Source organism: Pipra filicauda, unplaced genomic scaffold, assembly GCF_003945595.2.
Source record: "Pipra filicauda isolate LSUMZ 115617 unplaced genomic scaffold, ASM394559v2 scaffold462_size518177_pilon, whole genome shotgun sequence".
In the NCBI taxonomy this organism is placed as follows: domain Eukaryota; kingdom Metazoa; phylum Chordata; class Aves; order Passeriformes; family Pipridae; genus Pipra; species Pipra filicauda.
The window spans coordinates 336,488-361,119 of NW_024104601.1; the positions used below are offsets into that span (position 1 = coordinate 336,488).

Genomic DNA, 24,632 nt, shown 5'->3' on the forward strand with positions numbered 1-24,632 from the left:
AACCATGCCATGGTCCAGAGAAGGTATTGCCTTAGGAAAGCAGGAGATAGAAAGCAGTTCCTGTTCTGCTGCATCTCTCTCAGCAGCTGTAAATGTGTTATGCTGTTAGAAGAGGTGTAGTGCCTGAGCAAAAAGCTCTTGTGTATTGTCTTCAGTCACAGTCTATATATTTTCTGATGAGGTAAAAATAGCTTTTCTTTTTCAGGATATGCAGAGAGCAGAGGCTCCTGCTAACATCAAAGGAGAGTGACAGCTTTCCCCTGGGTGTGCGTGGCCTCAGCTGGCAGAGGAGCAGTAGCTGTGTTAATTCTTGCCTTACTTTGGTTCTGTGTGAAAGGAAAGATGTCCTGCTCTGCTTTCCCTGTTCAGGTCTCTGGACCAGCCCCTGTTCCTCTCTCCACTCTCTGCTGGACCCAGCACTGTACTTCACAGGGGAAGTGATAGTTTACAAATGACAGAACAAGGTCTCAATCCCACTGCTTAGAAAATCCATGAGCAGCAGGCAGGCACTGCTGGAGGGAGGCTTCCACAGAGCTGGAGCACCAGGGGACCCTTATCAGAAGGATCAGTCTGCTGGGTAGGGGCAGGTCCTTGCTGCCTTGCTCAGTGCAGATTAAACTGCTCCTGCTATCTGCCCTCCTCACAGTTCTGAACCTGTTCCAGCTGCAGCAGGGAAAGGGGACCCATGAAGGGGGAAGGAAGGAGCCAAATGGCAGCAGAGATGCTGCCTGTATCCCAAATGCTCAGTAGGGACTGAGTTAACCTGACCTTTCCAGAAGCCCACTACTCCTGATTATGTAATGATGGAGGACTGTGCATGGTGGAGAGGCCAGTCTGGTGCTGGCACCTGAAAGCTTGCCCCCTCTTCAGCTCTGTCAAAATGCTAATGGACAAGTTGTCTCCCCTCCCACAAACCTGCCAGGGGCCCTCCTTTTCTGCTTTGGGATTTCTGCCCCGCCAGTTGTGTCGAGATCTTCTCCAGCTCCGTCAGCCCCTTGCACGGGAACATGAACAGATCTTTCATTCCCTGCATGCTCTGATTCACCTGCTGCAAGATGGTTGAGCTGCCCCTTCCATCGTGGGCTGGGGATCTCTGTTGGGCAGGTCAAGGGACATCCTTTGGGGCTGTTGTGAAAACTTCACTCAGCAGAGAGCAGCACGGACAAAGGGTTTGCTCAGGCTGGTGCATGAAATGAGAACAAACTCACCTGCCAGATGCCTTCCAGAGGTAACTTCTTGTGCCTGGACTCTCATCAGTCCTATCAAGGTCTGTGGACCTGTGCTAAATCACGTGGCAGAGGTGAGGACGATGAGAGAGCAGAACTTGGGCATGTGGATTGATGCATTCATCAGATGAATTTTCCTTGTGCTTTTGCTTTTCTCTTTCATCTGGGTTTGCAGTATCTGCCTGTTCTCCATGTTCTGCTGGCTGCCTGCCTGAGGCTTTGCTACCGTGGCCTCTCTGGAGACGCTGTGCTCTGCTGAATGCTGCCTTCTACTCAGAAGGCAGAAACCTGCCAGTAGGTTTTCTTTCCACTGCAGGGACCACTGAGAGCATCCAGTTTCTGTTAATACAGATAGGAGAGAAAGTTCCTGTAAGATGGACGGTGTGGTTTCCATTTCTGAGCATTTAGAGTTGAATCTCTGATTCGATTTTCCTGACCTTCCCTGACCATCCTGCAGGGACCTGAGGTGTAATCTCTGACTGCTCTTAATCTTAGCAGCTCTTTTAGTGTGTCTCCAGGACTGACAAATTCATCTGATGAGAAGGGATTGAGGTTATCACCTGCAGACCTGGGCACTTGGTATCTGTAAGGCAGAGGGAGGCCCAAATGAGCTCTGGCTCCGGAGGAATTCCTGGGTTGGGCAATTGCCTAAAAGCGAACCCCCGCACGGATGAGAGGCTTTGCTGCCTGCTGGAAACAGTGCCTCAAAGGTGAGGGTCATGCCCACTGTTGGACTCAAGCCCCCGTGAGCAAGGAGACATCACAGCAAGTGCCAAGGGCTGCTGCCAGGTTTGTCACCCCTGCCCGGGTGGCAGCGCGGGCTCTGGGTTCCAGCAGGCTGGCATTAGCAGCTGGAAGTAACTGGATGACCTCTGAGACGTGAGTTGGACCTTTCCACAGCATCTAGACAGGATGTCCACAGCAACACATGACTTGGGTGCCAGGCCTGGGGCTCTCTGGCTGTGGGGTGAGCGGGTGCTGCCCAGCCCGAGGTGTGTCCGTGCTGGGCCTCCTCTGCCACTGCCCATGAGCCCCTGCCAGCCCAGCTGAAGAGATGAGTGGGCACACAGGGTAAGGAGGGCAGTGCAGCAGGGTGCACATGTGCCTTTTGCCAGGCTGGAACAGTGTGGAGACCTGCTCCTTGCTGCCTTTGTGTCCCAGAAAACACGGTGAGATCAGCACAAGCCCCTGAACTCGTTTGCACTTGGAAATCATCGACTTACAGCATTTAGCAGCTTGTACAGAGTGGGCTCCTGCCAAGTGTGGCCACCTCTCACAGGAGGAGGCAATGCTGAGACCCTCCCTCCCGTTATCAGTGATGGGCAGCAGGAGCTGGTGGGAGTGAGAGCAGGCACTGCCAGGAGAGATAAGAGCAGGAGGCACAGCAGGCTTACTGAACCTCTGACTGCAGCCCTTGAAACCCAGCCTGAGCCTCTGGTTTGGCAGAACTTCCCCTCTGCTTATTGCCTTGGCCATGGCTCCGATGCAAAGGGCTCAGGCAGTTCCAGGCTTGTCCTGTTGGGGTGAAGTGGCCAGTGGCATCAATGTTGTGAGAGCAGGAGGATGTTAACTCTGTCCTAACTGAAACCAGGGCAGAGGGAAAGGGAAAAATTTATATTGTCAGCAGGCAAGGGGAGGTTTTTTCTGAAGAAAAGAAAAGGAAGGAGAAGTGCAGTCTGATGTGCTGTGCTATGTTTTTGACTTTAGAAGGTCTTGGAGCACTTATCAAAGTCCAGATCGGAGGCTTCTTTCTTGGGGAATTGCTGGCAGCAGCCTCCTGACACATCACAGCTTGGATGGCCACAAGTCTGTGGAGCATGATGCCTGTGTATAGGCTTTAGCAGATTAAATTTAGGATTTAGTGAGAGTGCAGGAGGTACTCAACGGCAAGTGGGGCAGTTTATTTTCTCCTCTGGAGTAGCTCCTTCCTGGAAAATTGCTCGGAAGGCGAAGTAGACTGGAAAGAAAGTCTGCAAACTCCAATAAAGGAGAAGCAGCAGGGGCAGTTTCTGCACCTGGAGGCAGTTGCTGTGTGTCCTGGGGCACACGGGGGGGTGTGACTGTGTGTGTGCACGGGGCAGGGCTGGGCTGCACTTTGTGCTTGTCGGGGGGGTGGCTGGACAATGTGTCTCTGTCTGGGGGTGTTGGGGTGGTGCTGGCTGGGGTGTTGTGTGTGTATTTTCTCGATGTGCACACTCCTTGTGTCCATGGGGTCTCTGCAGTTCTTGCTGTCACTGCTCCCTTGTGCTGCAGTTCGGGAGGGGGCAGTGGCCCAGCTCTGCTCCCGTTCCCTGGGGAGGGAACTGCCCCAAGCAATAGGCAGCCAGTCCCACTGAGCAGCCTGGCATCAGAAGGACAATATGACTGTGGATCCATTTCCTCTGCTTGTCCCATTTGAGCTGAGCTATCCCATCTTCTCTGGCGGCATGTGTGGTGTGACTGCTGGTGTCTGGTGCCCTGCATCTCCCTGTGCGCCTCTGGAGCTACGTGCTGAGCACAGGGAGCCAAAGGCAGCTCCTCTGACTCACTCCAGCCTTGGCACGTTCTCCCAGACCCGGGCCCCAGCATCCAGGGGGTCGGGAGGGAACTGCAAGCCCTCTCCTCTGTGGCAGGAGTTACCTGTGGGATGCTGGGCTCCTGGGCATGGCTGTGGGGCTGCTTTTCCTCTGCTGTTCCCAAGGTGGTACCTGCAGCTCTGACCCACTCCCTGCACTTGGCAGCAGTCATTTGCTTTCCGAAGGCAGCTTGGTATTAAATATCCTGTCTGACACAATAATGGAGGGAAAATGAACAAATTCCATTAGCAGTTGGCGATCCCTTCAGGGTCTGCGTTGGAGAGAGGACGGAGCCTGTATTTTTAGATAGAATGCAATGTAACTTACTGGCTCTCTCAAAGCTGGGGAGTAGATAACCAAGGAGGGAGAGAGGGGACACCGGGCTCAGGTTTCAGCCGAAGTGCTGGGCTATGGCAGCACGAAAGGGCAGGTCTGGTCCAGACGTGGCTGTGAGTATACAATGCACTTCTCCTTCATGCCCACAGAGACCTCTGCTTTGCTTCTCTGCTTGCTTTCTGCTTGTAGTCTCTGCTGCTGGGTGTGCTGGGGCTTCAGGAGCCCCTTTGCTGCTGGACCATGTAGAGTTTTGCCATTTTAATCTTCAGAGCTCCATGTGTGTCCCACGGGGGCAGAGCCTGGCTGAGCTGTGCTTTGGTTTTCCACGGGGTTTGCTGTCAGAGCTCTGTGCTGTGCTGGCGTGCTGGGGCACAGCTGAGGTGCTGCCTTGTCCTCGGTCCCGACCCGAGACACAGAGACTGCCAGCAGGGTCTGCATTGGAAAAGCTCTTTGCACTCAGCCTGTTGCTTGAAGCTGTCAGTGTTTCCTCACTGGACCCCAGACAGCACACAGGGCTCAGGGTGTCAGTGTGCACTCCTGAGCACAGCACTGCTGCTGCTGCTGCCTCTGGCAGCCGATCCTCCCGCGTGAGCAGAGCACTGAGGGGCCGTGTTCTGCCTCCCCTGTGCTCACACACCCCCCCGAGCCACGGCTCCACCGTGAATCCGAGGGCTCTGCCCTGATGGACGGGCCCTCCTCCGAGGCAGCAGCGAGTGGAGCCAGCTGGGCAGGAGGTCACGGACCAGCACGTGCTCCCCTGGCACCAGGACGGGGCACGGTGGTCCTGCCACCTGCCCCCATGGCCCCCTCCACTGTGGTGGGAGCCCAGGCTGAGCTCTGTGCCTGGCCCAGCAGGGCCAGGACACCCTGTCCGTGGTGGTTCTGTCTGCAGGGGACAGCAGGGTCCCGCCGGGCCCAGGGCACGGCTGCATTTCTCTGGGGTAGGAGGGTCAGGCAGAAAGGATGAGCTGGGGAGGCAGAGGGAGGAGAGCAGAAGGCATTTGAGTTGTGCTGCTCCAAAGTCCCAGTTCAGATGTCTGAGACTGTAAAGAGAAGGGAAGAGAGGAACCTGAACCCATGTGGTGCATCATCCTCCCTAGGTCTGCCTCCAGGGCTTTTGTCTTGGCTGTGTTGTTCCCAGCTCCTGTCCAGCAGCTTCCTAATCCTGGGTGCTCTTCTTCGACCAGGCTGTGGGCACTACAGGATGTTCTGGGGTGGCAGGATGGAGGCTCTCCTAGCACAGGAGGTCCCTTGGTCAGTCCCAATGTGAGTGGTACAAGAGGGCTTCTGGTTTTTCTCTTGGAGCTGAGGACAGAGGATTGTGTCCTGTGCCCCTGCCATGGATGTCTCATGGCTCTTGGCTGCAGAGAGCCCTTTGGGCTGGCCTGAGCAGGCAGGTACCAGCTTGGAGTTACCAGTCCAAGGTCCCAGACTCACAGACCCACATCACTGCATTTCCACCCTGTTCTCCAGCTTCTGGTGAGCCATGCCATTGTCTTCATTTGCTGCCTCACCCTGCTCAGTGGTGTTGCTCCAAGTGCTGCTGTGCCTTGCCTGGGCTGGCTGTGGTGTAGCAGTGCAGGGAGGCACTGTCAGAAAAGAAAGCTTTGACTTTCACAGCTGCAGGGTTCTCAGCTGGGGCTGTTGTCCCTGGTGCTGGTACCTGGTGTTGTGGTTACCCAGCGGCTGCTGGAGGAGGGTAGGGGTGGGCTCACCACAGCTCCATCGCTGCAGCCCCTCAGCCTGGACACAGAGGGGTTTTCTGGGCCAAGGGGGGCTGCCATGGTGGCAGGACCTCCCTCTCTGCCATCCCCACAGTGCTGTGAGGAGCTGCAGACCTCCTGCCCTGTCATCTGGATGCTCTTCACTTTAAGTCCAGGTCCCAGCCCTCCTTCTTCCTGTCTGATTTGGGGCACCTCAGTCTGTCCCAGCAGTTCCCACTGTGACCTCCTTGGTCTCTGCCTTTTCTGCCTGGTCTCTGTAGTTATGTTCTCTGCAGCTGAGCCAAGAGCTGACCCAGTGTTGGTGGTGGGGGAGAACAGCAGGACTCTGAGTTTCATGCTTTTTCTTTTTGTCCCCAAGGCCGATGCTGCAACCAGTTTCTTGAGAGCTGCAAGATCTGGGAATCTGGACAAAGCCTTGGATCACCTCAGGAATGGGGTAGATATTAACACCTGTAACCAGGTAGGTGAAACCCATGGGGCTTCTGGTACCATCTCCAGTTCATGTGAAAATGTGGCTGACCAGGAGGCAGATCTGAAGCAGTTGTCTTTTGGGGCCAGGAGGGCAGCAATAGCTATAAAGATCTGGGGCCCCTGCATGTACTTGCAAAGGACATTAACAGGTAAGCAGAGAGGGCTCCTTTAGTGTGACAAGCAACTGGGACATCTGGAAGGGGCTCAGCTGCTTCTCAGAGGGCAGAGCAGGTAGCTGTGAAGAGTAGCACAGGGGCTGGAACATCACAGGAGTGGCTCTTGGGGAATATTCCCCTTGCCTGCAGTTCTCAGGCTTTCAGACTCCCAGAAGCTGCAGCTGATCACAAGCCAGGAATGTTTGCAAAACGCCAGCGTGGTGTTTTGGGAGGTGTCGGGCAGGAGGAGCCCTGCCCGTCCAGAGCAGAGACAGGTCGGCACAGGAACAAAGAGCTGCAGGCACCGAGGAGCTGTTTGCTCATCACCGTCAGAACATTTTGTATCTGTGGAGCTGCCAAATGCAAGTGGCTGAGCCCAAACTGGGGCAGGGACAGACTCGGGGGGCTTGGTCTTAGCAGGGGGAGCAGACAGGCTCCCTCGGGAGCAGGGGTGGTGCTGGGGAGGCTGACTCAGCACAAAGGCACCTTCACCTGCTCCATTTCCAATCCCCAAACCAGGTGAAGTTCAGACCTGTGGTTTGTGTGCTGTGGTGGCCAGTGCAGTCACTGGGGACAGGCTCCCCCAGGCACAGGCAGAGCCCACCACGGATGTTCCCTCATTTCCAATAGCAAGCCCAAGAGCAGAGGGAGGATTTCTATGTGCACTGGTCCTGTAACACTCTGGGAATATGTGGTTCTGGAGGGGGCTCTGCAAAGAACTACAGCAGGGTGACCCAGCCACAAGCTAAACGTGGTGGCTTTGAACTTCTTCCTCACCCAGAGAGTTGGTCAGTCATCAGCTGTCTCCACTGACCAGCTTCAAATCCTGTCTCCAGCCAGATTTCCAGTGCTGGTGAGGAGATTAACACTTTGATGGGCACTGAGTGGCCGCAGCAGTATGAGGCACTTCTCTCAGTGATGCCTTTGCACTGGTTCCTGCCATCTCCCAGAGGTTAGATGGCACTTTGGGGTTTCCTTCTGAGGAATATCAGACCTGTGGGAAAGGTCCAACCTCACATGTCCTGTATAGAATAAAGAGGGATATATGTGGTCAGACCTATCCCACAGGCCCTGTATTCTTGCTCAAGTGCAGAGACCTTGACATGCCATCTGATCTTCATCCCCTCCATCACTGCCATCTGCATCTTCATCATCCACCTCTCGTGTTTCAAACCCCAGCATGCTCCCATCTCACCCCCGAGGAGCTGGAGGCCTGAGGATGAGTGCACCTTGCTGCCAGGACTCTCACCAGCAGGGAACAGTGCTGTGCTGGCACGTGGGTGCCCGGAGATGGTCCTCGTTGGGGTGGCCAGCCCTGATGGACAGTCCAGGGCAGGGCCCTGCTTTGGGACAGGCCGAATGCAAAGTCTGTGTTTTCCTGTAGGGCTGCATTTGTCGCACTGACAGCCCGTGACTGGGATTTCTGGGAAGTGTTTGCAGCACTGGGTGAGGAAAACACAGCACCTTTCAAATTACGCACATCCTGTGGCGGTTTTGGGTCAGATGAGCTGCCAAGCCAAAGCAAATGTGCAAAACAGCCTGTATTGCTCCTGGAGCAGAAATACCAATGGAAACAGTCTTCTGCAGACGTTGCACTTAGTGCTGTTAGGACAGAGAAAAATGATTTGTCACAGGTTTTCAGCATTCAAAAGGTGATTTGTGAATCCTTTGCTTAAAAGGGCACATGGGCTGAGGAGAGCAGCTGGGCAGCTGTGGTCTTGCACTCCAGGTGTTGGTTACCAAGAAAAAGCCTGCATGTCTGTGTCCACTTATCCCTGGTGAGGCAAGGATGCCAGTGATCATTTGTAAGGGGTTGTGTAGGTGTGTCTTCATCAGAGAAGCTGGGCTCGGTCAGAGAAGATGGACTCAGTGTAGCCAGACCTGGCTGGGGAGTATTTCCCCTCAGTGACACTGTTCTGTGGGTGTTGCAGCACTCCCACTTCATTTCCCCTTGGAAGCAGGCCTTCTGTGCTTGAGGCTTGAGGGAACACTGGGGCTGGTATGCTGAGGAAGCCTGGGGGTTTTTGTTTTTATTGCTGTAACCAGAGTTGAGCAAACGAATCTGTAACTCTTCAACCATGGTCCTGGACAACTGGTGCTTAGAGTGAGGGAGGGTGGAAAAGCCTTTTCCAGTCTGGCAACGCTCTTGAAGCTGTTCTGATTTTAACTGAAGTATTGAGGGCTGGAACTGGAGCCTCCTGGAGCATTTTATGCTCCCCTACCTATATTCAGAGGATGAAGCATTTCTGTGAACTGACATTCCAGTCAGGAGTCCGAACAGATGGTTGGGAGGTGGAGTACTTGGGCAGGAACTCTGCCATGTGACAACACTGCGTAGGGGTGAGTAAACCTAGTGCATCCACCTGGCAGAAGTGAGGGACAAGGAGAAAAAGTGGCATTTGCAGGTATTTAGCCTCTTTTCCAGCAAATATCCCAGCCCTTTTGTTACCTGGGAAGTGGGTGTCCAAATGCCTGCAGTCGTGTCTGCACAGGAGCTCAGAGTAGGAGGCTCCTCAGAGAGCTCCAGCCCCAGATGGTGACTAATTCCCCTCTCCCACCTTTGCTCCCTCCAGAACGGGCTCAATGCCTTGCACTTGGCCTCCAAGGAGGGCCACGTGAAAATGGTGGTGGAGCTGCTGCACAAGGAGATTGTTTTGGAGACAACGACCAAGGTAAGGACAAGGCAGTCTGCCCTCTCCCCTGTGGGGGTCACTTCCCTTGAGAGGGGAGTAACATAAACCACAACATGTGCCAGTGCTGTCTGACTAACAGCTCCCCCAGCACGGGCTGCTGGCTCAGGCCAGCCCTCCCTGCCTGCTGCAGCACTGAGGTGGCCTCAGCACCGTTGTCACAAGCCTGGAGAGCTCTGGTGCTCCATGAATGACGTCCTGTTGTCTCGTGCATCACCACGGGGTGTGGTTCTTGCTTGGTGACAGGCGAGACAGTGGCACAGGCAAGCAGGGCTGACAAGTGAACAGTCTCCAGCACCGCCTGAAGGGCTGAGAACAGGAGGAGGCCTCGCTTGCCACCTCCCTGCTGCTCTCACGGGGTTCAGGACACGGAGCAGTGTCTGGCATTCTGCCTCACCACCCAAAGGCAGAGCCTGTGTCTGCATTTTCCAGCCTGCTCATCATCCCTTAAGTCTGCTGGGGTGCCTTGGCTCCCAGGGCACACTCTGCAGCTTTGCCTGGAGACTGCCAGTTCAGCTCCCCCGTCCTGCCTACCCTGCTCATCTCTCGGTGCTGGACATGCACAGCACCTGACAGTGCATACAGCTTTTACTGCCAGTAGCTGCATGGGAGAGATGAAGTCACTCTCTTGCCTGGCCAGCACATGGGAAGGGTGGATGGCTGATCTATGGCAGGGATGGGACATGGAGTGAGGGCTGCACGGCCCCCACAGGCTTTCTTGGCCAGCTGCCCTGTTTGCATGCCCGTTAGCACATGTCAGGCCCGTCTTTCCTTGGCATCCTGGGCTGCTTCAGCCCCTGAGCACTGCCCTGTGGTGTCTTGTAGAAGGGGAACACAGCCCTGCACATCGCTGCCTTGGCTGGACAACAGGACGTGGTCCGGGAGCTGGTGAACTATGGGGCCAACGTCAACGCACAGTCACAGGTAGGGTCACCTGGTCTGGAACGGGAAAGACACCCAGTGTGTGATGGTGGTGTCCTCGTGGTGGGAACTGTGCCCAGTGTGGGCACTTCAGCAGTCCTTTTTTTCCTGGATGTGTGGAGCCCTGGGCTCCAGCTCCGGGATTGCTTCACCGTCGCCACGTTTTTTGCTTTTTCACACCCACACTTGGGATGGTTTTGCCCCAGTTCACTGAGCTGGGGGTGTGGGTGCTGATGGGGTGTGGGTCTGCAGGGAACTCGAGAAACTCGAGGAAGAGTTGTGTTGATGTGCATGGCCCTGTGTTTGCAGAAAGGCTTCACACCTCTCTACATGGCAGCGCAGGAGAACCACCTGGAAGTTGTGAAGTTCTTGCTGGAAAACGGAGCCAACCAGAATGTAGCCACAGAGGTGAGATCCTTGGGGGGAAACCTGTGGCTCTGCTTGGGGGGGCTGCTGTGGGGTGTTCCAGGTTCTGCCATGGCTCCTTGGCTCTCCCCCTCTTACCTGGTCTCCTTGGCAGGACGGCTTCACGCCACTGGCTGTGGCTCTGCAGCAAGGCCACGAGAACGTGGTCGCTCACCTCATTAACTACGGGACGAAGGGGAAGGTCCGCCTGCCCGCCCTGCACATCGCAGCCCGCAACGACGACACTCGCACGGCGGCCGTGCTGCTGCAGAACGACCCCAACGCCGACGTGCTCTCCAAGGTGTGTGCCCTTCCCGTCCCGCCTCTGGGAGCTTCCCCACGCCCCCAGGGAGAACAGCAGCTTGGTATGCTGTGTGTGTCCATCCTTTCAGCAGGGAGCATTTGTCTGGCTGGGCTGATCCCTCCTTCTTTCCCCTAGACTGGATTCACCCCCTTGCACATTGCAGCCCACTACGAGAACCTCAGCGTGGCCCAGTTACTGCTGAACCGCGGAGCCAGCGTCAACTTCACCCCCCAGGTGAGGGCAGGGGGGAAGCTGCCGGGGCTCTGCTTTGCTCACCCCTTGCCTCCTTGAGAGAGAAGGGGCTGCTCCTCTAACAGACTGCTGCTCTTGCTGACAGAACGGGATCACTCCCCTGCACATTGCCTCCCGCCGGGGCAACATCATCATGGTGCGGCTGCTGCTGGACCGCGGGGCCCAGATCGAGACGAGGACCAAGGTGAGAGCAGCTCTGAGCACGGCCCGTCTGGACACAGGCCATGCCCCTCCCTGAGCTCCTTATGCCCAGTGCTGACCCTGCAAACCTCTTGCTGGGGCTGTGAGGGAGGGTGCCTGGTGCACTAAGGGGATGGACCAGGTTTTTTGCTGGCACCTGTAGAGGTGAGAGGAGCCACGGAGCTTCATGGCTGCGAGGGTGTGCCTGGGGGCTGAGGGCAGACTCGGTTTTGCCTTATTTTGCAAACAGGTTGAAAGTCCCTCTTACTCCTCTGCCTGAGGAAACCCTGCCCTTCCGTGCCATACTGAGCCCTCGAACCCTCCTCTCTCCCCAGGATGAGCTGACCCCTCTGCACTGTGCAGCACGCAACGGGCACGTGAGAATTGCAGAGATCCTCCTGGACCACGGGGCTCCCATTCAAGCCAAAACTAAGGTAGCCATGAGACTCAGTGGGGCTGTGCTTGGTGCCAGCTCCCAGGGCAGCACAGGGGGGTAACGAGCTGTGCACAGTTGCTGGATGGCACCCATGGTTGGTTGGGGCTGAGGGATAAGGAGCTTCCTGACCTACTTGGCTCTAGCTGGAGTCCTTTGCCTGAGAACTTCATACTTTGAAGGGACCAGCCCTGAGAAGGGGATGGCCTGGGGACAACAGCCCTTCAGGCCCTGACTGCACCCAGCATTGTTCCCAGTAAGGCAGTGAGGGATCTCAGGGCTCCTCTCTGGGGCAGTGAGGGATCTCAGGGCTCCTCTCTGGGGCAGTGAGGGATCTCAGGGCTCCTCTCTGGGGCAGTGAGGGATCTCAGGGCTCCTCTCTGGCAGCCCCCTGGGAACAGGCTGTCTGTCCTGCCCCAGAGCTGTGGCAGGGGTGCGGGTGGGGTGCCCGGTGCCCCTCCCGGCCCAGCCTGAGGTGCCGCTCCCCGGGCAGAACGGGCTGTCTCCGATGCACATGGCAGCGCAGGGCGACCACCTGGACTGTGTGCGGCTGCTGCTGCAGTACAGCGCCGACATCGACGACATCACCCTCGACCACCTGACGCCGCTGCACGTGGCTGCCCACTGCGGCCACCACCGCGTGGCCAAGCTGCTGGTGGAGAAGGGGGCCAAGCCCAACTCCAGAGCCCTGGTGAGTGAGGGAGGCGGGTGGGGCTGGGCCAGGGGAGAGAGGGGGGTGTTCCTGCGAGTGACTGATTGTCTGTCTGTCTGTCTGTCTGTCTGCAGAACGGCTTCACGCCCCTCCACATCGCCTGCAAGAAGAACCACATCCGTGTGATGGAGCTGCTGCTGAAGACAGGTGCCTCCATTGATGCTGTCACAGAGGTGGGTGTGAGCCCGGGATGGGATTGCCCTGCTCCCTCTGCCGCTCCCCAGGAACCTTTCTGGGAGCTCTTTGCAGCTCAGGACCTGCTGAGCCTGGCAGCATCTCCCTGCAGGGGAGACAGCAGCCCTCTGCATTCCCCCTGCACTCACCTGCCAGGCTCCTGGAGCAGGCCAGGGACTCAGATTTTGCCTCTGTGCTGGAACGTGCCCTGGGGAGAGGGAGAAAGGGGCAGGAAGAGATGTTGGCAAGGCCATCAGTCCCATCTTGGCTCCTGGCCCCTTTCTCTTTGCAGTCTGGCCTGACTCCCCTGCATGTGGCTGCCTTCATGGGGCACCTGCCCATTGTCAAGACCCTGCTGCAGCGTGGAGCCTCTCCTAACGTGTCCAACGTGGTGAGTACCCACCCTGGCTGGGGCTTTGGGAGCCCAGCATGTTGGGGGTCAGCAGGATGTGAGAACTGCTCAGGTCCTGCACCCTCTGTTCACCTGAGCAGTCCCTGGTGCCCTCTGCTTTGTGCTGGCAGGAGGAACTAGTGTGGGCCAGACAAGGTTGCAGGCACTGCCCTCCTCTGCTCAGAGCAGAGGAACAAATGCAGGAAGGCATAACCCCTCCTTCAGCCTCACCACTTTATCCTGTCCTTGGTGCAGAAAGTGGAGACACCCCTACACATGGCAGCCAGAGCTGGGCACACGGATGTGGCAAAGTACCTGCTGCAGAACAAAGCCAAGGCCAATGCCAAGGCCAAGGTAGGTACAGAGAACCTTGTGTGATAGTCAGCTCTGGGAACAGCTAGTGCTTGTTTCTTTGCTCTCACGTGGCCAGAGTCCAGCCTGCCAGGGGCTGTGCAGGGCTGGGACCCCTTTGGCATGGCAGGAAGGGACTGGTCCAGGTCTGCCCAAGCAGCTGCTCTGCCTCCCTTGCAGGATGACCAGACCCCCCTGCACTGTGCTGCCCGCATCGGCCACACCGGCATGGTCAGACTGCTGCTGGACAACAATGCCAACCCCAACCTGGCCACCACGGCAGGGCACACGCCCCTGCACATCACTGCCAGGGAGGGGCACATGGACACGGCCCTGGCCCTGCTGGAGAAGGGGGCCTTGCAGACCTGCATGACCAAGGTAGGCCACTGAGTGCACGGCTGTGGAAGGTGTCACCCGGCTGGGCCAAGGCTGGGCAGGCTGGTGGCACAGTGTCCCTGTTGCAGGAGGGGCAGCCTCCTCCTGTGTCACAGCATGTGCTAGCACTCTCCTCATCTCTGCCACCCTGTGATGGGCTACCTTTCTCCTCAGAAAGGATTTACCCCTCTCCACGTTGCAGCCAAGTATGGGAAGGTGGATGTGGCAGAATTGCTGCTGGCACACGATGCTCACCCCAATGCAGCAGGGAAGGTGAGTGCTGCTTCTGCAGCTGTGGGAGGAGTGGAGCAGTATGGGGAGAGGTTCTGTCTTACCTGTCTCTACCCTCTCCTCCTCTGCAGAATGGTCTGACCCCGCTGCATGTGGCTGTGCACCACAACAACCTGGAGATTGTCAAACTGCTGCTTCCCAAGGGGAGCTCCCCGCACAACTCAGCCTGGGTGAGTTTGGGCTGGGTGTCCCTGGGGGTGTGGGGAGGTGTTGTTGTGTGTTCAGTGCCCACCAGTCTGCAGCCAGCACTGCCCCTCAGCCCTGACACTCAGGGAATGCACAAGGCACCAATCCCCAGCCTCTCTCCACGCCTGCTGCTCATGCTGCCTGTGCTCGCAGCACACGAGGGGCAGGCAGGGTGCCAGGCAATGGTCCCGTTCCAGCAGATAGGCTGTGTCAGGGGTGGTCCCTGCTGGCAGCGTGGTGACTGCTGTGTGGGGAGCGTGTTTCCATGGCAAGTCCTGCAGAGCAGCACTGCGTTCTGGCAGTTTGGGGAACCACACACAAATGTTTTCATGCAGCTACGAAGCAGTGAGTCAGAAAACCCACGAGCTTGTGAGAGTCGCCCCTCTCTGCCTGAGCGTGGGGAGCATCTCCCCACAGAGCAGAGCAGCAGTCGCCTCGCTCTCTGTGTTGTTTGCAGAAGCTGCGTCCTGAAAACAGCCAAGTGGCTGCTGGTGCCAGCCCTGCCCATCTGGCACTCTCCTCTCCCCTGCGCAGGCTGCCGGCAGACGTGCTGGGCAGGCACCGGGAGCAGCCGGTACCGGTGCCAGCCCCGCCGCTCTGCGTCACCAGCAGCCTGCGCGTCACCCTGGGCAGCGGGTGTGTGCCAGCTGCTCTGCTCCTGCAGCGTGGCACAGGGGCAGCACGCAGGGCCCTGCAGTCTCTGCCTGAATACTAATGCTGTGCGCTGGGAGTTTAGCTCCGCTCCTTAGCCAGGCACGTTCCAGGAGGTGTCTGTCTGCCCCGGCCTCTCGAAGCTCCCAGAGGCTGCTGCTGCAGAAATTCCTGTGCGGAAAGCTCCAGGACAGCCCATAGCGGCTGAACCTGACACAGATGGTCTTTGACGCCCCCCTGCTGCCTTGGCTGGAAGAGTGGGATTGGCCTCAGTGTCAGGGCTAGTTGCTGTCAGGAAGATGCTCTGGGAGCATCCCTGAGCTTCAGGGGCAACTAGGAAGGGCAGACCTGGCCTGCAGGCAGGGGTGGCACCTCCTGTCCCTGCTGCTCTGCTCGGCGGGGCTGAGCACTGCAAGGAGCCTCTCTCCCCAGAATGGGTACACCCCCCTGCACATCGCTGCCAAGCAGAACCAGCTGGAGGTGGCCAGCAGCCTGCTGCAGTACGGGGCCTCTGCGAACGCCGAGTCCGTGCAGGGAGTCACCCCCCTGCACCTGGCTGCCCAGGAGGGGCACGCAGACATGGTGGCCCTGCTTTTCTCCAAACAAGCCAACGGCGACCTCGGCAACAAGGTGAGTTGTCCCAGCACCTGCTGCCGGGCTGGGGGCGAACAGGCCAGCAGAGAGCAGCAGACTGGGTGCTGGCCAGGCCCCTGTGCCCCCCTGTGCTCGGGGAGCAGTGCCATGGCCAGCAGCACAGTGCCAGTCAGTTTGCCAGGCCGGAGACCTGACAGAGCCTCTGCTGGTGGAGCTGCAGTGATGGCACTGCCACTGTGCTGAGACCTCCTCTCTCTGCAGAGTGGCCTGACTCCTCTCCATCTTGTGGCCCAAGAGGGGCATGTGCTGGTCGCTGATGTTCTGGTGAAACATGGAGTGACAGTGGATGCAACGACCAGGGTAAAGTAGTGAATTGACCATGGCTGTGGTGAAAAACATGAGGGAACTACCTCTAGGCCTGCTCCAGGAGGAGCATTGCTTTCCTCTTTCTTTGTGCAAGAGACTTCCCTCTCACAGGCATTCTTGCCATTTTGCCAGTGTCCTGGGGACTCTTCCTCCTCTACCTCCCACCTCACTGGAGGGATGATTCTTACCTGCTCCCATAGCTCACCCCTGTACCCCTGGGTACAGCATAGTCTGCAGTGAGCCCTCTGCCCTGATCTTGGGCTCTTGGGGAAACACCCACACATGTGCCTCATCCCTCATGCACGGGGGCTTGCCTGTGGGATGAGCATATCCAAGCCAGAAGGGCAGAAAGCACCGCTGAGGAGAGGCTGAGACCTTGTCTTGTCTTTCAGATGGGCTACACCCCGCTGCATGTGGCCAGCCACTATGGAAACATCAAGCTGGTGAAGTTTTTGCTGCAGCACCAAGCTGATGTCAATGCCAAGACTAAGGTACAAAGTTATCCTGTGCTCCAAGGACCCTTCTGCCCTGGGCCACAGCGTGCAGGTTGATGGGGAAGGGAGCTGCCCTCATGCTCTGGGCATGAAGCACAGTGTGAGGCCTGGGGGCATTCCTGGGGCAGCAGGCTCACAGAACTGATGGCAGCACCTTCTGTCCTCCCCTGCAGCTGGGCTACACCCCCCTGCACCAGGCAGCACAGCAGGGCCACACGGACGTGGTGACGCTGCTGCTGAAGCACGGAGCCTCTCCCAACGAGATCAGCACGGTGAGTACGGTGCTCACCCGCCCCTCCTCACCCTGTGACCAGCCTGGGCAGCTGCCCAGGCCCCCTGTGTGGCTGCTGACCCCGTCTCTCCCCCGTGGCAGAACGGCACCACTCCCCTGGCCATCGCCAAGCGCCTCGGCTACATTTCCGTCACGGACGTGCTCAAGATCGTCACAGAGGAGACTGACATCCCGGTGAGCCCCCCTGGGTGTGGGGACCAGGACCCTGGGCAGGAGGGCTGGGAGCAGCCCGGGACAGGTCTGCAGCTGGGTGCCCAGCCCGGGTACCAGGAGAGGGCTGTGCAGGGAAGGGCTCCTCTGACTCTGCTCTGCTCCCACAGCCAGTTGGAGACAAGCACCGCATGAGCTTCCCGGAGACTGTGGATGAGATTCTGGATGTGTCAGAGGATGAAGGTGAGGGGCAGGGGTTGGGTCACACCATCCCAGAGGTCTGCCAACTGGGTCAGTGTGGCAGGCAGCAGCCACAGGGATGGCACTGGTGTTCCTGCTGGCTGGGGTGGGGGAGCTGTGGGTCCTGCAGTGGTTTTGCAGAGAGGATGAGGGGAGCTCACCAGCCTCTTGGGGTGGCACCTCCCAGCTCGGGTGCTTCCCTGCACTGTGCAGGAGGGATGTGCCTGGACCTCTCTGTGATCCCAAGCCCCAGGGACAGCGTGTGGAGAGCCCCTGGGCATGCAGAGCCCCCCCTGTGCCCTGCTCTGCCGGGGGGTACCAGCTCCCAGCCCAGCTGCAGCTGGTCTGCTCCTGCACCCTCCCACCAAGACCTCACCTTTGCCTCTTCTTACTTTGCAGGCACTGCTCATGTCACAGTAATGGGTATGAAATGTGTCCCCCTGCCCCAGCTCAATGGCCCATTTCACCCCATGGCCACTAACCATCCGCACGCCATGTCCATCTGCTGAGCTCCTGCTGGGCTGGGCTCCAGTGCCAGCCCTGCCATCCTGCCCTGCCCATCCATGTCCGTGCTGCTTGCTGTGGTGTGACTGCATGAATGGGCATCCTCCCACTCAGGAGGACCCTGACTCCCTGGTGGCCCCAGGCCCTGTCCCTGGCAGGCAGAGGAACCTGGTTCTGTGCCCCTCCACAACCGCCCCGTGCCGTGCTGGCCAGAGCAGGGATTGACCTGAGAGCTCAAGGGTCTCTGTGCTCCTGTGGTCCCCTCCCCATCTCTGGGGACTCCCTTTGCTTTGGGAGGTGCTGGGCATGCTCCCACAGGGCACTGGCAAGAGCCAAACCCCGGTGAGCTCGTTAGCAGGTGTTAGTGGGGCCAGCGGGCAGCACTGGCAGGGCTCTGTGCCTCCAGTGCGGGGGCACCCCCAGCCCCTGTCCCAGGAATCCAAGGATAGGGTGTCCCCTGCAGGCTCTGCTCTGTGTTTGGGGCTGTAAGAAGGGGGTCAGTGAACAGCTGAGGCTCCTGATGGCTCCCACAGCTCCTGTCCCACTGGCCCACTGCATAGACCTTGCCTTGCCAGCAGACCCCCCCTGGCAGAGAGCAAACCCCCATGTCTGGTTGAGGCCCAGGGGACAAGTGTGTGTGTCCAGGAGAGGGAGCAGGGATGGGCCCTGGCTCCAGCCCTGAGGAGGGAGGGGGGCAAGGGCTGGATGTCTGTGTTTCCCTTGTCCACCTGCCTCTGTGTGCTGAGCCAGCTCTCGGTTTCAGAGGAGGAGCTGATGGCACCAAAACCCAGGACAGCTGATCTCAGGGACCAGGAAGGCAAGAAGGAGATACTGGAGTTCATGACCACGACGACACTGGAGCAAACGTAAGAGAACTGCAGGGTGGGGAGGGAGCAGGTACAGGGCACAGGACCAGCCTTGTGCTGGGCTGGGCTGCCCGTGGGGCAGGGACAGCTCTGGGAAAGGAACGGATCACTGAGCCCCCATCAGCTGGCATGGCAGGCAAGGCTGGTCAGTGCTGTTCCTGCACCAGGACGTGAGGCTGCTGCTGCCTTTGCCTTTGTCCAGCAGCCCCAGGACTCTGTGGGGATGGATGGGGGCTGAGGGACCCAGGCCTGCCTCTTCACTGGCTGTCACTGATCTCTCTTGCCAGGGTGGAGTCTCCAGCTGTCCTGCAGGTCCCCTTTGTCCCACCTGAGACTGTGGTGACCAGAGCAGAGGAGACTGAGCAGGTAGGACCTGTGGAGACAGAAGCTGAGCAAGTCAGCCTGCTGCATGCACCCTCGGTGTCCCCACAGGAGGTGAGCATGAGACACAGCCTGTCACAGCCTCCCCCAGGCATTCCCTGCTGGGGGCAGCTCCACCATCACTGAGCCAAAGCATGGGGTGGGTGGTGGGCATCGACCCAGTGGCACAGGACTGTCCAGGGACCATTGTGAGACTGTGTAAGGGTGGGCAGGCTCAATACCCCCACATAGGACCCTTTGCCCATGGGGTCTTTTTGGTGCCTTACACAGCCCTCCAAGGAGTTCGACGAGGACTCCCTGATCCCCAGCAGCCCTGCCACTGAGACCTCGGACAACATCAGCCCCGTGGCCAGCCCCGTGCACACAGGGTGAGTGCCCGGCCCCTGCAGCACGTGCGTGCTCTGTGCACGAGCTGGCTGCACGGTGCCCACCTGCCCGTGCCTCTGCCCGCTCCAGGTTCCTGGTGAGCTTCATGGTGGACGCCCGTGGCGGGTCCATGCGGGGCAGCCGCCACCACGGCCTGCGCGTGGTCATCCCGCCCCGCGCCTGCGCCGCGCCCACCCGCATCACCTGCCGCCTGGTGAAGCCCCAGAAGCTGCCTGCGCCCCCGCCACTGGCCGAGGAGGAGGGCCTGGCCAGCAGGATCATCGCCCTGGGGCCTGCTGGTGCCCAGTTTCTCAGGTGAGCATGACTGGGAACGGAGCGGATCAGACTGCCCGCACCAGGGTCATCCCTCAGGACCGGGAACCGATCTGGGCTCCTCTGGAGTCTCTACCATCCGGGGCAAGACCTCTGCCCACCTCTGCTTCTTGGGGGTGGGTGGAGGAGATGTCCCACCTCTGGCTGGGCACAGCGTGTTTCTGGGGTGGGTCATTCCAGCATGACAGAGCAGCGGTAGGAGAAGCCCTGACCAGCCTCGTCCCGCCGGGCACAGAGCCCGATGCCCAGAGAGAGGGAGGTCAGCGGCTCTGCCTTCTTGCCCGGCAGCTGCACAGCATGGGCAGGCACTCTGCCCAGGGCCACCTCGTTGCCTGCATGTCCTGGTGGCAGCACGTGGGTGCCAGTGCCCTCTCTCTGCCGTCTGCAGCCCCGTCATTGTGGAGATCCCACACTTTGCCTCGTACGGGCGCGGGGACCGTGAGCTGGTGGTGCTGCGCAGCGAGAACGGCTCCGTGTGGAAGGAGCACCGCAACCGCTACGAGGAGAGCTACATGGACCAGCTGCTCAATGGCATGGATGAGGGTGAGCTGGGCAGGAGGGGCTCTGCCCCCGCTGCGGGCAGGGCTGTGCCGGCCGGGGCGGTGGGATGGGGCTGAGCTGCGGTTGTGCAGCGTGGAGGGTGTTGGGTGACAGCCGCAGGCTCGGTGTGCGAGCACTGATGGCTGTGCTGCCCTTGCAGAGCTGGAGAGCCAGGAGGAGCTGGATAAGAAGAGGGTCTGCCGCATCATCACCACTGACTTCCCTCTCTACTTTGTGGTCATGTCCCGGATTTGCCAGGACTGCGATATGATCGGCCCTGAGGGAGGGTGTTTGAAAAGCACACTGGTGCCCATGGTACAGGCCACCTTCCCAGACACTGCTGTCACCAAGAGAGTGAGACTGGCCCTGCAGGTGAGCCCCAGAGGGCCTGGCCCAGGGCCCAGACATGCTCCTGCAGGCAGGGGTGGGCACGTGCCCCAGCCCGGGGAGAAACCATCCCTGATGCCTCTCCTTTCTCCACCCACAGGCACAGCCTGTGCCTGACGAGTTGGTGACCAAGCTGCTGGGGAACCAAGCGACCTTCAGCCCCATTGTCACGGTGGAGCCACGACGGAGGAAATTCCACCGACCCATTGGGCTCCGCATCCCGCTGCCACCGTCCTGGAAGGACAACCCGAGGGACAGCGGTGAGGGTGACACCACCAGCCTGCGCCTGCTCTGCAGTGTGATCGGTGAGGCTGCCAGTCCCTCTGCGTGTGCTCTCCATGGGGGCAGGCTGGGCTGCCACAGGGGATGCAGGTCCTGGGAGCTGAGGAAAGGGCACAGCAGTGGAGAGAGCAAATGCTTAGGGGATGGAGACCCCAGGCTTATGGAAGGACAGTATGCTCACCCTTGCTTTCTGCTGCAGGAGGGACAGCCCAAGCCCAGTGGGAAGACATAACAGGCACCACGAAGCTGGTCTATGAAAATGAGTGTGCTAACTTTACCACCAATGTGTCTGCCAGGTGAGTCCTGGTTGAACATGTGCTCATCTGGGGACATCCAGTGCTCCTTGGACCTTCTTGGCCTTTGCCAGGAGAAGCCCTTTGCCCTGTGCTCATTGTGGTGCTGCCCCATTCCTACATGCAGGGTAATTGCTTCCAACCATGGGGCCCCCCTGCATCAGGAAACACTCATGGCAACAGGGTGTGCAGAGGGAAGGGTGCCATTCTTTGTATTTGGGTGTGTCCCTGTCACAGATGGGGCTCCACCTGTACCCAGCTCTTGGGGCACCTTCTGCAGTCCAGTTTGCTGTTGGGGATGGTGTGGGGCAGCTCCACTGGTGCCACTGGGGACCCTGCCCAGCAGCACCCCGACCCCGCTCTCCCGCAGGTTCTGGCTGGCTGACTGCCCACGCACGGCCGAGGCCGTGCACTTTGCCACCATGCTGTACAAGGAGCTGACAGCTGTGCCCTACATGGCCAAATTCGTGGTGTTTGCCAAGATGAACGATGCACGGGAAGGCCGCCTGCGCTGCTACTGCATGACTGATGACAAGGTTGACAAGACTTTAGAGCAGCACGAGAACTTCACCGAGGTGGCCCGCAGCAGGGACATTGAGGTTTGTCCCCAGCACACGCGTGGAGGGCAGCAGGGAGAGAGAGGGCTGACAAAGTGAGGGGAGACTGATGCCAGTGGAGGGGCCTGGCCCTGGCTTGGGTAGGAGAGTCAAGATTACCTGCCCTGTCCAGGAGCAGGAGAAGCAGCTCTGCACAGGGTCTGAGCCTGTTTTCTGCTCCCTGCCAGGTGGTAGAGGGGATGCCTTTGCACGTCGAACTCTCAGGGAACCTGGTGCCTGTCAAGAAGGCCACTCAGCCCCGCACCTTCCTCTTCCAGTCCTTCCGGGAGAATCGTCTTGCCATCCCCATCAAGGTAACGTCAGGGTGCAGGACTGGGCAGCACTTGGGGCCCTTGGCTTGTGCCAGGCCACCTAACCGGGCCCTTGTTGCTCAGGTCCGGGACAGCAGCCGGGAAGCCAGCGGCTCCCTGTCCTTCCTGCGCAAAGCCATGAAATATGAGGACCTCCAGCATGTGCTCTGCCACCTGAACATCAGCGTACCACCCTGCACCAAGGTCAGTGTCTGCCACTCTGGGAGGGCAGGGCACAGCCCTTGCTGCCAGCTTTTCTTCCTCAGCTTCTCCACACGGCCACGCCATGCCCCTCTGTGGCTGTGGGAGAAGCAGTGGTGCCAGGGCAGAGCTGCTGCCCTCTTTCCAAGCTGTTGAGCCCTTGGCTTGTCCCCTCTGTCACAGGGCAGCGGCAGCGAGGAGCGGAGGAGGACCCTGACGCCGTTGTCTCTGCGGGAGCGGTACAGCATCCTCAGTGAGACCAGTTTTGGTACGCAGCCAGCTGGGATGGCTCCAGCCCACTCCCCACCTGTGCTTGGGCTGCCCGAGTCAGTGGAAAGGCTGGGCTGACCCTGTTGTGCTCACACTCATGGCAGCTCCCCTTTCCCTGCGGGTTTCCTTGGTCCTGCCTGCAGGGCACTGCTGTGCTATGGGGCTGCGAGACCCCCAGGCCAGCACCCCATTCCCCTCCCCATTCTGTGCAGCTGAAGCTGTGACTCCCTCTTCTCCTCCAGGCTCTCTGAGCAGCACGGACAAGACAGACCAGAAGATGGTTGACATAGCAGAACAGCTGGGCCTCAGCTGGGCTGGTGAGTCCACCCCTGACAGCTCTGAGGATGCACAGCACTCCTTGGGAAGCTGATGCTTAGGGAAGCTGGAAGCAAGGTGCTGGGTGGAGTGACTGTGCTTAGCACTGGGCCCACACTGCAAGTGTTCCAGGGCACTGGAGTGAACTTTCCTGCACATGTCACACACACGGGTACCAGCCCTGTGCTTTGTCACAGCTGTGTGTGCTGCTGCTGTTCAGGGAGGCCCAGCACTGTCGCTGCAGCCACACACCCACCAGGCAATACCCACACTTGTCCTTATCCTGACACCCTGCCACGCTGGTCACAGCCAGCCTGGGCAGCGGGGCTTCAGCCTCTGCCCCATCCCAGCTCCTGCATGTTCTGCTCTGTTCAGTTGTACCTAACAGAGGGTCTCTGCACCGGGCCTGGCTGAGCCCTTCACAGTGTCCCCAGCCTGGTGGTGGGCACCAGAGGGTGTGATACTGAGACGTGGTGTTTTCCCCAGAGCTGGCACGTGAGCTGCAGTTTGGAGTGGAAGACATCAACAGGATACGTGTGGAGAACCCCAACTCCCTTCTGGAGCAGAGCATAGCCTTACTGAACCTCTGGGTCAGCCGAGAGGGCAAGAATGTCAAGAGTGAGTAGTTGTGGTGCCCTGTTACGGGCACAGAGGTGTCCGGGCTGGCTGTGTGCACGCTGGGGGATCGCTGGCTGTGCTTTACAGCACTGGCTCGTACATTCCTGCCCGCCTGGAGGGCGTGTGGGGCACGGCTGTGTCCCCCCCAGTGACCAGTTTGTTGACACTGGTTCCCCCTGCAGTGGAGAACCTGTACATGGCGCTGAGGAACATCGACCGCGGCGAGATCGTCAGCGCGCTGGACGGCTCCGGCCGGCAGAGCCGCAGCCTGAAGGGCGGCTGGCGCTACACGGACAGAGAATACTCCCTCTCACCATCCCAGATGAATGGTGAGCCCCAGCTTCTGGCAGGGACTGCAGGAGGGCCCCGGGGTCACAGTCTGTGCACAGAGAGATCGGGGCTGGTGTCTTACCTGACCAGGTTGCACCTGCTGAGAACTCAGTGGGCACAAGGTGTTGCTGACAGACGTGGCCTCTTCACTGGGGCTTACGCTGCAGGAAACTTGGCCCTGTCCTCCTGCCTTCTCAGAAATTCTCCAGGTGGGGTTGACACGCGTTCCTTATCCCAGTGTGCCAGTGAGAGGTGCCTCTGGCTGTGCAAGCTGAGCAGTAGCCAGGAGCCCGTGGAGCCCTGGCTGTGTGGCTGAGGTGGTGTGTCCGGGCTGGGCCCCAGGCAGAGCGTGCCTGGGTGTGGGGACACAACCGGGCTCAGCTGCAGCATGTGCCACAGGGAACGGGCACACTGGACAGGGGCAGGGCTTTGTGCTGCTGCAGCCCTGCACTGTGGCTCTGCCCCTGCAGCGCTGGCTCATCGCTCTCTCCCTCTCTGTCTCTCCCTTTGTTCTGCTCTCTCAAACATGCCACCTAGTGCTGCCAGGTGCGGGCACTCCTGTGGGTCACTTCTTGTCACCTTTCTCCTCTGAGCTCATCCTGGCCTCTCCTTCTCTCATCTTTCTCCACTGCCTGTCTCCACTGTCTCCACCTCAGCTGAGCCCTCGGGGAGCCGCGTCCTGCTCCTGCGACTGCATGTCCAGGGACTGCCCACCCTGGGGGGTGTTGTGCTTGCAGGCAGCCATCCCAGGCCTCCTCCTCCTGCACGGGCTGCTCCTCCCCCGCTGGCCCTGCACTGCATGTCCCTGGCCAGGCGCCTGCACGGGGCTGAGGTGCCCTCTCTGTGCTGGAGGTCCCAGCTGTGCCCCATGCCTTGGCTGTGGCTGGCATTCCCCGGCTGTCTGGGGAACAGAACGGGTTTGTTGCTGATCTCCAGGGGTGGAAAAAGAGTTGATGGCTCAGAGCGGAAAAAAGCTGAGCAAAGCCACCTGCATGGGTAGGGCTGCCTGGCTTGTCCATACGGATGTGCCTGAGCTGTGCACATGGCCCTGGGTGATGAGGACATAACAACTGCTTGTAGCCCTGGAGAGACCAAGAGGGTTGTAAGGCCCTGGCTGCCT

The 24,632-nt window shown here is 59.2% G+C and overlaps 1 protein-coding gene across 12 annotated transcripts in view; it reads left to right on the forward strand.

Annotated features, from left to right (window-relative positions):
* The window catches only part of ANK1 (ankyrin 1), a 50,091-nt gene that overhangs the window by 17,806 nt on the left and 7,653 nt on the right, over positions 1-24,632 (forward strand). For 7 of the 12 annotated variants that reach the window (XM_039386059.1, XM_039386063.1, XM_027744321.2 and 4 more), the window contains 37 exons: positions 6,200-6,301; positions 9,041-9,139; positions 9,983-10,081; positions 10,388-10,486; positions 10,599-10,784; positions 10,923-11,021; positions 11,125-11,223; positions 11,555-11,653; positions 12,146-12,343; positions 12,439-12,537; positions 12,831-12,929; positions 13,185-13,283; positions 13,461-13,658; positions 13,830-13,928; positions 14,018-14,116; positions 15,216-15,413; positions 15,639-15,737; positions 16,136-16,234; positions 16,411-16,509; positions 16,611-16,703; positions 16,850-16,922; positions 17,319-17,342; positions 18,187-18,289; positions 18,577-18,724; positions 18,941-19,038; positions 19,127-19,351; positions 19,758-19,912; positions 20,070-20,281; positions 20,397-20,601; positions 20,778-20,874; positions 21,242-21,470; positions 21,656-21,781; positions 21,863-21,982; positions 22,163-22,247; positions 22,492-22,566; positions 23,051-23,182; positions 23,365-23,511. In XM_039386059.1, coding sequence (XP_039241993.1) covers positions 6,200-6,301; positions 9,041-9,139; positions 9,983-10,081; positions 10,388-10,486; positions 10,599-10,784; positions 10,923-11,021; positions 11,125-11,223; positions 11,555-11,653; positions 12,146-12,343; positions 12,439-12,537; positions 12,831-12,929; positions 13,185-13,283; positions 13,461-13,658; positions 13,830-13,928; positions 14,018-14,116; positions 15,216-15,413; positions 15,639-15,737; positions 16,136-16,234; positions 16,411-16,509; positions 16,611-16,703; positions 16,850-16,922; positions 17,319-17,342; positions 18,187-18,289; positions 18,577-18,724; positions 18,941-19,038; positions 19,127-19,351; positions 19,758-19,912; positions 20,070-20,281; positions 20,397-20,601; positions 20,778-20,874; positions 21,242-21,470; positions 21,656-21,781; positions 21,863-21,982; positions 22,163-22,247; positions 22,492-22,566; positions 23,051-23,182; positions 23,365-23,511 — 4,615 coding nt within the window. The remainder of the gene's footprint in view (positions 1-6,199; positions 6,302-9,040; positions 9,140-9,982; positions 10,082-10,387; positions 10,487-10,598; positions 10,785-10,922; positions 11,022-11,124; positions 11,224-11,554; positions 11,654-12,145; positions 12,344-12,438; positions 12,538-12,830; positions 12,930-13,184; positions 13,284-13,460; positions 13,659-13,829; positions 13,929-14,017; positions 14,117-15,215; positions 15,414-15,638; positions 15,738-16,135; positions 16,235-16,410; positions 16,510-16,610; positions 16,704-16,849; positions 16,923-17,318; positions 17,343-18,186; positions 18,290-18,576; positions 18,725-18,940; positions 19,039-19,126; positions 19,352-19,757; positions 19,913-20,069; positions 20,282-20,396; positions 20,602-20,777; positions 20,875-21,241; positions 21,471-21,655; positions 21,782-21,862; positions 21,983-22,162; positions 22,248-22,491; positions 22,567-23,050; positions 23,183-23,364; positions 23,512-24,632) is intronic. The other 5 variants (XM_027744328.2, XM_027744332.2, XM_027744331.2 and 2 more) reach the window with 3 other exon arrangements.